The 14,415-nt window shown below is 36.4% G+C and overlaps 1 protein-coding gene across 12 annotated transcripts in view; it reads right to left on the bottom strand.

Moving 5' to 3' along the window:
* The window catches only part of UBR3 (ubiquitin protein ligase E3 component n-recognin 3), a 263,282-nt gene that overhangs the window by 136,885 nt on the left and 111,982 nt on the right, over positions 1-14,415 (bottom strand). For 8 of the 12 annotated variants that reach the window (XR_004176549.1, XM_031651339.1, XM_031651340.1 and 5 more), the window contains exons 20-23: positions 6,352-6,493; positions 2,620-2,724; positions 959-1,132; positions 738-770 (exon numbers count right to left, since the gene is read on the bottom strand). Coding sequence is in view for 11 of the 12 variants with exons in the window: in XM_031651339.1 (XP_031507199.1) it covers positions 738-770; positions 959-1,132; positions 2,620-2,724; positions 6,352-6,493 (454 nt within the window). In the remaining variant the exon portion in view is untranslated. The remainder of the gene's footprint in view (positions 1-737; positions 771-958; positions 1,133-2,619; positions 2,725-6,351; positions 6,494-14,415) is intronic. The other 4 variants (XM_031651349.1, XM_031651342.1, XM_031651345.1 and 1 more) reach the window with 1 other exon arrangement.

Below are 14,415 nucleotides of genomic sequence, written 5' to 3'. Positions count from 1 at the left end.
AGTACTCTCTACCAGCATTAGAGGCAAAAGCCTCTTTAGAGGTTCCAGTTTTTGCTTACAGCGAAAATACGTTGTCAAAGACCAAGAAAGCTCCTACAAATAGACTCTACTATAAGAAATGTCTGATTCAATGTTCTCTACTGACAAAAATCTAGGCTGGGAAGACTAAAACTGCTTAAGTTTAGTTACTTAAAATGTCATTTCAAGATTTTTCATTACTGCTTTTTAAAAATTAACTTACATGCAATGAGAGCACTGATTTTCAAAATGAGTCCAAAGCCAGAACATACAGAATTTAAGACTTCATAGGCTTAGTTTATCAAAGTTAACTAATTGCCATAGAAGCAAAAAAAAGTTATTTGCAAATGAGCATGCTGCTAGCAATTAAATTTATTTTAATTTAGAAAATATCCAAGTCATTTTTAAGAAGTTAGTAGTATAGTGGCAATGCTAAATGTAAAGAGACTCAAATATGCTACCTATAATTGGTCCAAAATACTTCGAACACTAATAAGAAAATACTCAGTGTTATTTTTAAGCTCAATATAAATTTTCTTTAATATTAAGCTTAAATCACTTTGTCAAAAAAAAAAACCACACACAAATCCAAGAAACTTTCTTTTAAATTTAACCATATTAATTAAACACCCATACACACACAAATACTTCAAAGCAGTTTTTCCCCATTTCCAGTTAAAGCCATGTTGCTAGTTAATGCAAATATCATACACATCTACCTCTCTTTGAAGAACTTTAGGCCGTCGTGAACTCTGGCAGATTAAGGGAAAAAGACTGATAAGGTAGAAGTTGCATAGATATATCAGAGGAAATAAAAAACAATTTAAAGTTATCTGCAACCACTTTTTTTTTCTTTTGGATATCATAGGAACAGTATATCCCAACATAACATACATAACATAAAGCTTTTCCTTATTTTCTTTCTTACGTTTACACTTACTTGAAAGGAACCCAAGTTATCAGAGCTAGTACTTGCAGGTGAGTCTCTCTTCACTTCAGGCGCAGTCTCTGGAACTCTTACTCTAACATAGTTTATAAAGTGTCGCATGTTTGACACTAAGTTACTGCCAGGAAACCAACTGTCATGACAACGTTCTGGTCCACCCACGGATGCCTTAAAAAAAAAAAAAAAAAAAAAAAAAGAATATCAAATCTTGCCACGTCAGGTCCAAGGTACAATGGAGATGTAACAAGCCCCCAAAAATCATCCATTGCCTATCATAATCCTGGATCCTTTACTGTCTCATCCACAAATTATAGAGTGAATAAATTTGAATAAAACCAAATTCAGACAAAAAATGTAGTAATAAATTACTCAATACCAATATGGGTAAGTCCGATGGAATCAGCTAAACATCTGACTTAAAATACATTTTTAAATACATTTTTCAATCTAGAATACTGAACATTACAGAATATTCATCCTCACCCATTAGTAATACAAATAATGCTAATTTGGACTAATTTGGAGGAAACTGAAAAATCAACCAAAGGTATGACCTAATCATAGAGGAATCTTTATAACCTTTTAACATCTATGAAAGAACATATGTTGATTCAACTTGGACTACAAAGAACTACAAAGTGGTTTCTTTAACTTGTTTTTTGCAATTATTATGTTGTGTTACATTTTGTCATTTAGGAGGGAAGAGATGAGGAGAATCTTACACATTAGTGAAACTAATTTGTAGTAACAATTGCTTTTATGGACACAATACTTCTAAAGTCCTGAAACAAATTAACAACTTTTACTCTTTTTTTTTTTTTTTTTTTTTTTGAGACGGAGTCTCGCTCTGTCGCCCAGGCTGGAGTGCAGTGGCCAGATCTCCGCTCACTGCAAGCTCCGCCTCCCGGGTTCGCGCAATTCTCCTGCCTCAGCCTCCCGAGCAGCTGGGACTACAGGCGCCCGCCACCTCGCCCGGCTTATTTTTTTGTATTTTTAGTAGAGACGGGGTTTCACCGTGTTAGCCAGGATGGTCTCGATCTCCTGACCTCGTGATCCACCCGCCTCGGCCTCCCAAAGTGCTGGGATTACAGGCTTGAGCCACCGCGCCCGGCCAACAACTTTTACTCTTAAGTACTTTAAACATTCTCCCATATAACAATATTCATGCCATTACCTTAAAACCTTTACAGAAAGAATTTGCTACTCAAAAATAATCCCTAATCAAATTATTAGAATTTTTGGAGCTAAGCCCTAACTTCAGTTTTACTGATTATTTATTGATTACTGGTAATTTTTTGCCAATAATCAATATTCTTAGCATAACACCAAAAATGCATTAAACACTTTTATTAATTTTTGTGATAGGAATTATAAATTTCAAATTCAGTAATTCCATAATAGAATTTAATGCATCAATTAAGGCCCTAAAAAACTGTACGTATTTGAAGATCCCAAAGGGCCTTTTCCAGTAATTCTTTAAAAGATCTTATGAGTCTGATGAAAACATAAATATACCTCAAGATGAATCCATAAATACATTTTACTAAGGCATGTCATAACTAGCAAAAGTATAACATGTCTGGTTTGGCAACAATTGGTTGGAGCCAGATAGGGACTGCCTATCTAAAAATTTTAAATTACAAAAAACTACTTACCTCTTCATCTGATTCTTCTTCAGCAGAATTTTCGAGTCCTAATTCAATCAGATACAAAACCATGCAGAGTACATGTTCTGACAGATTTTGATGATCCATCAAAATCTTTAAAAAGGGAAGAAAATGCCTCATAATTACTTTTTTCCACAAAATGTATTTCATTTAGAGATCCAAAAATATTTTACCGTTATAGACGAAAAGTACTTTAAGTAATATCTAGAAATACCAGTTCACAAATTTTCTAAAGGTTATGTCAGAGAGTCCACTAAAATAAATTCATATGAATATAAGTATTTAATAAAATAAATTAATAAGAATATTTTTATATCCTAATTTGCTGACACTCTTCTCTTGATGACAAGGCCATCAGATAAATAAGTTTACTAAATAGGATAATTCAAGCAAATGTGTTTAGCACAGCACCTGGCATATAACTGGAAGCACAATAAATGTTTATGGTGCATTAATGTTCTTAAAAACATGTCTCTGAAATTAAAGTTCTGAGCCTCTGAGTATTTTGAGTAGCTATATTCATATGTATGTCAGTGTGTGATTTACATGTAGGAGAAAGGTAGAAGGAATTCAAGCGGTTAGTAAAGAGGCTTCTCTGAAGAAAATTTGATAAATCTGACCTATGGATTACTCAATGCAAACCTTATGCATCTTGCACAGGGTTTCTGGGCTACCTACATCAATCACTCATTCACTATGATATAACAGACCACTAACCAGAAGATATCTAAAATACTACAAGTAACAAAATGGCCTGGCAGCTATCATCTTGTCCTCATTATAAAAGTCATCTGGCCAAATGATGGAAAGGACAAAAGGAAGAAATTCTGTAGGGAATGGCAGTTTTAATTGTGGGCAAGATAGCAGAGAGCAAAAAAGAGGACAGGATAAGCTGAGCCTCACAGAAGCTGCCCAAATGGCTGAGGCGACTTGGAAAGGAGGTCTTAATCGCTTAAGACCTAATCTACTACAACTAAAGAATAGAGACTTTCAAGTCACTGACTCTTCTCATGTTTTTCTGACTATTCAGAGGTCTTCTCTGTTCATCTGTTGTGTGGCACAGTGAAGAGCACAGGCATTCAAAACCTTTTAAAAACCAGATTTTTAAACAAATTTCTGTCTATTCCTAGTTGACCTTCAGCAACAGACTCTGGTCTTAGTTTTCTTATCTCTAAAGTTGAAATTATAGAGCCCCTCCTAGCACTTTCACTTGTCCCATCTCCATCCAAAAAAAAAAACCAAAAATAAGAAAGAAAAATAAAAATGGAATTAAAGCCCAGAATTGTTGTAAGGATTGCATGGGTTAATATCTGTCATTTGTTTTGTGTAGTGTCTAGCAATGTGTGTTCAACAAATAGTGAGTGAGTGGTGCCAACGATGTGAGGAGCAGAAGCAGCAGCAGGAGGAGACTGAAGGCTGGGAGACCACAGAAGTCATCCTTTCTGATCCACTATGTTATGGAGAGAAAACCAAGGCCCAGCCACACAACCAGTTAGCTAGTGTAAGCAACACTAGAACGCAGACCTCAGACTCCCAGGCCACTGACTATCATTACTATACTATCTCCTCCTGACAAATAAAACATTACCAGCTAAATTCAATTAAATTTTGACTTCAAAGTTTGTGGCATTACAGCTTTAACTGAATAACTTAAGAGCTAAGGAGGAAAAAAATCCCTCTATTAGGTACTTCAAAAAAAAAAAAAAGAAAGAAAAATGATGTTTCCAGGCAGTTTTATTTTGACACTAAACACGTCAGAGGATAAAGGTGGTTTACTAAAATTGATTTTTAGAAAGTTGATTTGCCAACGTAATGTCAATGGAGAATTTTATTATTAGTAGTAGTAAAATCAAGAAAGCTATTTTAAAGTTGAGATTTCAAGAGTTCATTTATGATAGTCTTGTAACAACTAAAACATTGTCTTTTTATTTTTCATAAAATACTATTTGTACATTTAGCATACGAAAACATTGAAACATATAACTTGAAAGAGCATAATAATTTGCCATAAGGTTTCCTTAAATTTTCATGAATTATTTGTCACTTATTAATTATTACTTATAACAGTACTTAGCTTCCCCATCTGAACTAGTTATTTAACCTCTAAAACTCAATTTCATATCTGAAAAAGGAGAATAACAACAGAACTTTCACTCATAAGGATTTTTGCTAGCTTAAGCAAAATAACGTCTACAAGTATATATAAAGCATTTCAAACAAAATCTGGCACTAAGTAAACATTCGAAGACTGTCCATTATTTGTAAAACAAATACAAATATCTTTTCAGTGCAAAAAGATATTCTACATTTTTTAATAAAGAAAAAGAACATTTTAAATCAATTACTGAATAACCCTCTTGGAAGTTAATGAAAATAAACCACCCAAGGTGTTTTTTGAGGCATCTGTCCAAAATCATAACAGGAAAACTTTAGAAACAAGTACAATGAAAAATTGGTCATGGGTGGAGTTGAAAGAAAAGTATAGAAATTTAAAAGTATTATTTCATTATAAGATTAAGAAAAAAACTAAAATTCCTACCTAACTAAATATATACTTTCTTAAACAATGTGTTAAATGATTGTACATAGTAACTGGAAATTTGTATAACAAATATTCTTATGAATTTCTCTTAACTTTTAATTTTTCAAATTATAACTACGAAGAGGAACAAGAGGTTTTCTTTGTATCTACCTGCATAACATTTATCATGTCTATATAGTTATTTTCTTTTTTCTTTCATCTTTCTTTCCTCCACCCCCGAGATGGAGTCCTGCTATGTCACCCAGGCTGGAGTGCAGTGGCACGATCTGGGGTCACTGCAACCTGCACCTCCCAGGTTCAAGCAATTCTCCTGCCTCAGCCTCCCGAGAAGTTGGGATTAAAGGCGCCCACCACCATACCCATCTAATTTTTGTAGTTTTAGTAGAGACACGGTTTCACCATGTTGGCCAGGCTGGTCTCGAACTCCTGACCTCGAGATCTGCCCACCTTAGCCTCCCAAAGTGCCGGGATTATAGGCATAAGCCACTGCACCCAGACTTTTTTCATCTTTCATGCAGATGAGATTATAAAAATCCCTATTATATACACACATACATACTATACAATATTATGTTTCATACAAGTTTTTGAGTACACAATTAGTCAAATAAATCTGTTTTACGTGAGAAGATCCCAAAATAAAACAAATTTTAGATAACAAGAAAGTAAATGCATCATCTTGTGAGTTCCTAAGATGTTTATCAAAAACAATTTTTGATCTTGCCACATAGAAACCACACTCAAATCCTTCCACGTCACTTTCCTGATTAGAGGAAAAAAGCAAAAAGAACCACCCCAACCTAAGATTCACTGGCTCACATAACTGCCATTCTAGTTTTGTCATTTTAGTGGGTTCTGATGGTTGTTTGGTCCCTGTAGCTCATTCCACACCTCTTGTAGTTCCATGGTATTTCACTTATTGTTCTGCAGAAGCCATAAATACATATTTTTATCTGTAGCTAGATAAGATAAATAGTTTCTCACAAAGAATGCTGTAGCTATTCTGTTATATTCAACTTGGATTTCAAATATATGTGATTATAACATATCTTCATACATCTTAAATGTATAAACACACTTTGCTTTATAAGTGGTACTTTTATGTAAATATTATCCTAAAGGATTATTATTTGAAAATAATTCTAAACTTAGTCTTTCTATTCAAATTACTACTGTACCTTGTAAAGCAGAGTGAATAGCACAATGTGTAAAGTTTTACAGTGCAAAAGTCTCATGAGACCTTTATAGCTAGGATGGAGTGATGTCCTTTTCTTATAGGGAGGCCAGGGATTTCCAGGAAATTTTCCGCTCTGTTTTAAACTGTAAAAAAAAAAACAAAACTAGAATTAGATGATGGCCTCAAAATCAAACTGTGGTTTATTGTAATTTATAGACACCAATTTCTGCCACAATGTTTTATGCAGTGCTATTTTTAATCAAATTGCTTAAAATGCCAAAGAGGTTTCTATTCTCTATACAATGAACATTACTATTTCTTTTCCTAATGGCTAAAAATGAGTAAAGAGAGCTAAGCTGAATATTAAAAAAATACATAAACTTTAAAGTGCTAACAAAGAGAAATGAACAGAAAGAATACAGATGAAGTACTCAGCAAAGAAATTTCCAGCTGTAACAATTAAGCAAAATAGATGACCTGAAAATTCTCCCACTACCAATGGTTGGAAAAGCTGGATAAAATATAAATATAATCTTCTGAATGCATATTTGAGCTCACACAAAAAAAGTGGAATTCTCCAGTTACTAAAGTCCTTGAGCAAACAGATCACAAGGTGTGTTGGGCTCACACAAGACTCAGAGACAGAACTGAGATCCCACCTAAAGCTAAGACCCTTGAAAGGCTTTACCCTCATTGAAAGAATAACTCATAAGGAGAATGAATTAGCTTGTCTGTCTCTTCTGGGATGTAAGAACAACAAGTTCCCCAAGAAGATAATTATGAACTTGTATGCAAATACAGTAGGCCCCTCTTATCTTCAGGGAACATGTTCCAAAGCCCCCAGTAGATGCCTGAAAATAAGGATAGTACCAAACTCTCTATATACTATGTTTTCCTACACATACATACCTATGATAAAGGTTAATTTATAAATTAGACACAATAAGAGACTAACAACAGTAAGTGATAACAGATTACAACAATATACTGTAATAAAAGTTAGGTGAATGTGTACATGCTTTCTCTCTCAAAATACCTTATGTATAGTAGTCCCCCTTATACCTAGTTTCACTTTCCACAGTTTCAGTTACCCATGGTCAACCACGGTCAGAAAATATTAAATGAAAATCTCCAGAAATAATTCATACGTTTCAGTTGTACGCCATTCAGATTATTGTTACAATTCTTCTATTTTACCTTTAGTTATTACTGTTTATCTCTAATTAGTATTATCTATCTAATACTATGATAAAGTAAGCTTTATCATAGGTATGTATTGTAGGAGAAAAACATAGTAGATATAGGGTTGGATACCATCCCTCATTTCAAGCATCTACTGTGGGTCTTGAAACATGTCCCAAGGATAAGAGGGGGACCACTGTACTATACTCACTCTTGTTCTTCTTGTGATGATGTGAGATGATAAAATGCCTACGTGATGAGATGAAGTGAAGTGAATGATGGTAAGCACTGTGACATGGCATCAGGCTACTAATGACCTTCTGACAATATGTCATCAGAAGGAGGAACATCTGCTTCAGGTGATCTTGAATCATCAGGCCATGACAATGTGATGGCTGGATGTCAGGAGCAGACAATGTCAATAACTAACAAGCAAGTAGTATATACAGCATGGTACACTGGACTAAGGAACAAATCATATTCCAGGTGGGACAGAGCAAGATGGTACAAGAATTCATCACCCTGCTTACAATGGCATATAATTTAAAATTTATAAGTTATTTATTTCTGGAATTTTCCATTTAATATTTTTGGACAGCCATTGGCTATAGGTAACTATGCTCTTAGAAATTCAGAAGCCATTAAAAATCATAACAGAAAAATTTAAAGCCTAAACTATATAGAAAAAGTTGTGGGCCACAACCAAAGTAGTGCTTAGAAGGAAATACATAGCCTTAAAATCCATATGTTTGTGAAAAAATCAACAACTAAGCATCCAAATTATAGTTAATAATAATGTATATTTCAAAATAGCTAGAAGAACTGTAATGTTCCCAACATAAAAAAAAAGATAGGCCGGGCGCGGTGGCTCAAGCCTGTAATCCCAGCACTTTGGGAGGCCGAGATGGGCGGATCACGAGGTCAGGAGAATGGCGTGTACCCGGGAGGCGGAGCTTGCAGTGAGCTGAGATCCGGCCACTGCACTCCAGCCTGGGTGACAGAGCATGACTCTGTCTCAAAAAAAAAAAAAAAAAAAAAGATAAATGTTTGAGATGATGAATATCCCAATTTCCCTGATTTGATCATTACACACTGTACACATGTATGAAACTATCAGAGAAGTATCTTCAAATACTGTGTAAAAGGTAATATTAAGGCTAAGATATATCAAATAAAAATATTTTTAAAATATATAACAATAAAAATTAAATAGGAGTAATTAAAAATGAAAACCAAATGCACTAAAACAACAACAACAACAACTGAGTATCCAAGAAAAAGAACAAAGACAATCCAAACTAAATTGCAAGAAGACAATAATGGCCTGGCATAGTGGCTCACATCTGTAATCCCAGCACTCTGGAAGGCCAAGGCAAGCAGATCGCTTTGAGCTCAGTAGTTCAAGACCAGCCTGGGCAGCATGGTGAAACTCTGTCTCTACAAAAAATACAAAAATTAGCCAAGCATGGTGATGCACCCCTGTAATCCCAGCTACTCAGGAAGTTGAGGTGGGAGGATCGCTTGAGCCCAGCAGTTAAAAGGCTACAGTGGGCCAAGACTGCACCACTACACATCAGCCTGGAAGACAGAGTGAGACTGTCTCAAAAAAGGGAAAAAAAAAGGCCTGGCATGAGGGCTCACACCTGTAATACCAGCACTCTGGGAGACTGAGGAGGGCGGATCACGAGGTCAGGAGATCGAGGCCATCCTGGCTAACATGGTGAAGCCCCGTCTCTCCTAAAAAAAAATACAAAAAATTAGCTGGGCGTGCTGGCAGGTGCCTGTAGTCCCAGCTATTCAGGAGGCTGAGGCAGGAGAATGGTGTAAACCCGGGAGGCGGAGATTGCAGTGAGCAGAGATCGCACCACTGCACTCCAGCCTGGGCGACAGGGTGAGACTCCAACTCAAAAAAAAAAAAAAAAAGATAATAAGTAATACAGAAAAAAAAGAATGAAATAGAAAATGAGGGTGGGAGGAGAGAGACAATCAAAAGTTGGTTCTTAGAAAGCATAATAAAACTGATCATCATCTGCTATGACACCTAATTCAAAATAAGAAATAGCAAACACACATAAATAACAGGAATAAAAACACAGGGAAGTTTTTTTAATCATTAAGTATAAACTTAAAGATTTCTTAGAAAAATATAACTTAGCAATTTTTTTTCAAGAAATAACCTAAGCAAGCCTATAACCTTTAAAGAAAGTGAATGTGTATTTTTAAGTTATCCACAAAAAAAGAAAAGATTGTATGAGGCCCAGGTTGTTGAACAGGCAAGGTCCATTAAAACTCAAAGAAACACCACATGAATAAGAATGAAGTTGGACCACTACCTCACAGCATACATAAACACTAACTCAAAATCAATCAGAGAATTTGATGTAAAAGCTTCAGCTGTAGTTTTATATTTTTAAGCATAAAACTCTGAGAAAAACATAGGTTTAGCTATTTGTGACCTTGATTTAGGCAACAGACAGGAAAATTAAATTAATTTAGGCGATAAACAGAGAAATTAAAGAAAAAAACTGAAATTCATCAAAATTTAAAACATTTGTGACTCAAAGGACACTTTCAAATAAGTGAAAAAGACAATCCACAGAATGGCGGAAAACATGCACAGACGGGGCGCCATAGCTCATGCCTGTAATCCCAACACTTTGGGAGGCTGAGCAGGCAGATCACTTAAGCCGCAGAGATCAAACCAGCCTCGGCAACACATGTAGAGACCCCATCTCTACAAAAAATTCAAAAATTAGTCACGTGTGGTGGCACATGCCTGTAGTCCCAGCTACTCGGGAGGCCACTCAGGATCACCTGAGCCTGGAGAGGCTCAAAGCTGCAGAGAATTGTGATCATGCCACCAGTCTGAGCAATAGAGTGACATTGTCTTAAAAAAAAAAAAAAAAAAGGAGAAAGAAATGAAAACATTTGCAAATCATATACCTGATAAGTCTAGTATTCAGAAAATATAAAGAGGTCTTAAAACTCAATAATAAAAAGTGCAATTAAAAAATAAACAACAAAATTGGCAGCACCTGGTACCTTTACAACTGGAGGTGGGAAGGCAGGGGGTTAAAATAAGGAGGATTGGATGAAAACTGCCTTTCCACCACTGAAACAGAATTTTGGCTACAGAACTCATCTCTGGGGAGGATAAAATAGCAAGTACAACTGAGGGTATAAGGAGGAAAGATTAAAGTCGTCATATGCATATTTGACTCAGAGTCCCTAGGCCTTGTCTCCCAGTCGGTTCACGGAATAATAGCAGCCATACCATTACCTCTGGGCAGTATCTCAGGATACTTCCCTGAGGAATCTGACTAGGCCAAAAAGAAAGATCTAACACAAGTGTTTCTCAACAAACCTGCCTACCCAAATCACCCTATATTAAAATTCAGAATCTACAAGTTCCGACAATGCACTCAAGAGCTCTTAATAACAAGCAGTCAACATTGTCAGACATCTGGGGAATGCCTCTAACTCGAAAGCTAGAGACTGAATAATAGAAAATGCACCTTAGAGGAAACAAATACTATATAGAATGAAGAAAAAAAAATCTTAAAAATAAGAAAACTATCATTAATATATCAGAGAAATAAGCTGTACCTATGATTATGAAGATGCTATAAAATTAACTTTGCAATTTAAAAAACTGGTTTCTGGGCCAGGCGCGGTGGCTGCTGCCTGCAATCCCAGCACTTTGGGAGGCCGAGGCAAGCGGATCACCTGAGGTCAGGAGTTCAAGACCAGCCTGACCAACATGGAGAAACTCCGTCTCTACTAAAAATACAAAATTAGCCGGGCATGGTAGACACATGCCTGTAATCCCAGCTACTTGGGAGGCTGAGGTGGAAGAAATGCTTGAATCCGAGAGGCAGAGGTTCCAGTGAGCCGAGATCGCGCCATTGCACTCCAACCTGGGCAACAAAAGTGAAACTCTCTCAAAAAAATAAAAATAAATTAAAAATAAATTTAAAAATTAGTTTGTATATAATACTACAGTGACAACATATAAATGTAATTTTCAAAATGATCGCAATAGCCATGATGAAATACTTCAACTATTCTATTTCATTTAGCATTAAAAAAGCAATTTTTAATTTTACTTTGTCTCTTTGTTTGCTTTAAGCAGTAACCACTAAATATGTGGCACCTAGATTAATAAATTTTTGCAAAATAAAGGTTATACATTTGTTGAAGGCCTGAGTAATACATCATTTTGACTGCTCTTTTCAAAAGCATTAATAGAATAATGCAAAGGAAATGCTATATGACAGAAAAAAATTACTTAAGTGACTCACACCAACACGTAATTTTTGACTAGTTTGAGACAAAAATGACATACATAAAACTCATACATCATACTTTCAAACACGGGGCAGCAGTCATTAACCTTCAAAATGGGAGACAAGAGGCAACAGAAATACAAGAAATTACATATTTTTAAAAATGTACTTTTCAGTTGAATTTAAAACAGATGCTTTACGAAATCATTTCTATCTTTGGAAATGGCCTAGCTCATAGTTCTAACAACACTGCCACTGTCAGACATATTTCACCAGGAACACTGGTTCACATCTATAATCCTAGCACTATGGGAAGCTGAGACAGGAAGATCACTTGAGACTAAGAGTTCAAGACTAGCCTGGGCAATATAGCAAGAACCCACCTCTACAAAAAACTTCTAAACAATCTAGCCAGGCATGGTGGTGCACCTGTAGTCCTAGCTACTCAGGAGGGTAAGATGGGAAGATCACTTGAGTCCAGAAGTTGGAAGCTGCAGTGGGCTATGATCACGCCACTGCACTCCAGCCTGGGTGACAAAGTGAGACCCTGTCTCAAAAACAAAAAAAAAAAAAAACAGACATATTTTCACTGACCTTCTCTGAGCCACAATGTCTTCATATATAAAATATAACACTGAAATGATGGTTTTCCAACTGTTGGTTTGCTTTGTTGTTGTTATCTCGTTTTTGTTTTCTTTTTAAGAGCTGAATGCCCACTCGGGGATACTTGGAAGGGAGAAAGGGAAGCAGGATGAGCCACTTCCACTCTCTTAAGCCTCTTCTTGTTGTTGCCCAACCCTGTCTTCCAGTGAAGGCCCACAAGACACTTTTATAGAACCTGGACTAGATTTTAAAGGCCGTTTCCAGCAATAAGAGCCTAAAATTCTAAGCATCTAAGCATCACATAGAGCAAATGGCTTACTTTCACTTAAACTCTCAGCACAAAAACTGAAAGAAATCTACTTTTCATTCATTTAACAAATATTTACTGGTTGCCTTTAAAGTGCCTGGCACAGAGCTAAATTGTGAGAACACAAAAGTTTAAATTTATCTGACCATTTTTCATTTTAATTTGCAAGATGACCTCCAAAAGGTCATCTTGCAAATAAAAAAAGATCCCTCCCAGTATAATCAGTTAAGCCACTTTTTGTCCCTTAAAACTAAAAAGCAGATGAAAATAATCAATAGCAAACAAATCGGCCAGGCATGGTGGCTCATGCCTGTAATCCCAACACTTTGGGAGGCCGAGGTCGGCGGATTATCTGAGGTCAGGAGTTCAAGATCAGCCTGGAAAACATGGTGAAACCCCATCTCTATTAAAAATAGAAAAGTTAGCTAGGCATGGTGGTGGGTGCCTGTAATCCCAGCTACTCAGGAGGCTGAGGCAGAAGAATCACTTGAGCTCAGGAGGCGGAGGTTGCAGTGAGCCGGGATCGTGCCACTGCACTCCAGCCTGGGTGACAGAGTGAGACTCTGTCTCTATAAAATGAAATAAATTAAAATAAAATAAGATAAAATAAATAAAATAGCAAACAAATCCTAGAGTTTAGGGTTATCTTGCCACTTGTGCTGAAACAATAACTGAAACAGTCAATTGTACAGTCAAATATACAACAAATAAAAGACACTGCATAAAGGAAGCAGGTATTATTGTTTCACATACAAAATAAATCACAAAAATTTTAAGTTTTACATAATTATGTAACCAATGCATTTCTTTTTTTTTTTTTTTTTTTTTGAGGTAGAGTCTCACTCTGTCTCCCAGGCTGGAGAGTGGCATGATCTCAGCTCACTGCAAGCTCCACCTCCCGCGTTCACGCCACTCTCCCGCCTCAGCCTCCTGAGTAGCTGGGACTACAGGTGCCCACCACCACGCCCGGCTAATTTTGTTTTTGTATTTTTAGTAGAGATGGGGTTTCACCGTGTTAGCCAGGATGGTCTCAATCTCCTGACATAGCGATCTGCCCACCTGACCTCCCAAAATGCTGGGATTACAGGTGTGAGCCACCGCGCCCAGCAGTAACCAATGCATTTCTGCAAGGATATGGTATTTATTTTACATACACAGAAGTTATCACACAAATAGGTTGCACATAAAATTTCAAAGAGTATTTTAAAAGATAATGGTTAAAAGGTTTTAGTCTAAAGCTAAAAAGTTTGTAATCTGCTATTACTGCTTTGAGTACATTATTTCTTTTAAAACATAGATTTTCAAACTGCTAAGAAACATCACAGTGGTTCAGAAATGTTTCTGTTTTGTTTTACTGTGAAACAGGGGTCTCATTCTGTTTCCAGGCTAGAATCCACTGGCATGATCACAGCTTACTGCAGCCTTGACCTCCCAGGCTCAAGCAATTCTCCTGCCTCAGCCTCCCGAGGAGCTGGGACTACAGGCATGCACCACCAGGCCCAGCTAATTTTTGTATCTTTCGAAAAGATGGGGTTTCACCATGTTCCCCAGGCTGGTCTTGAACGCCTAGGCTCAAGTGATCCACCTGCCTTGGCCTTCTAAAAACTGCTAGGATTACAGATGTGAGTCACTGCACCCAGCCTGTTCAGAAATATTTCTAAGAAGCTATAAAGAAATTGTACAAGAA

Source organism: Papio anubis, chromosome 10 (assembly GCF_008728515.1).
Source record: "Papio anubis isolate 15944 chromosome 10, Panubis1.0, whole genome shotgun sequence".
NCBI lineage: Eukaryota > Metazoa > Chordata > Mammalia > Primates > Cercopithecidae > Papio > Papio anubis.
This window is presented reverse-complemented; position numbering and strand designations above follow the sequence as displayed.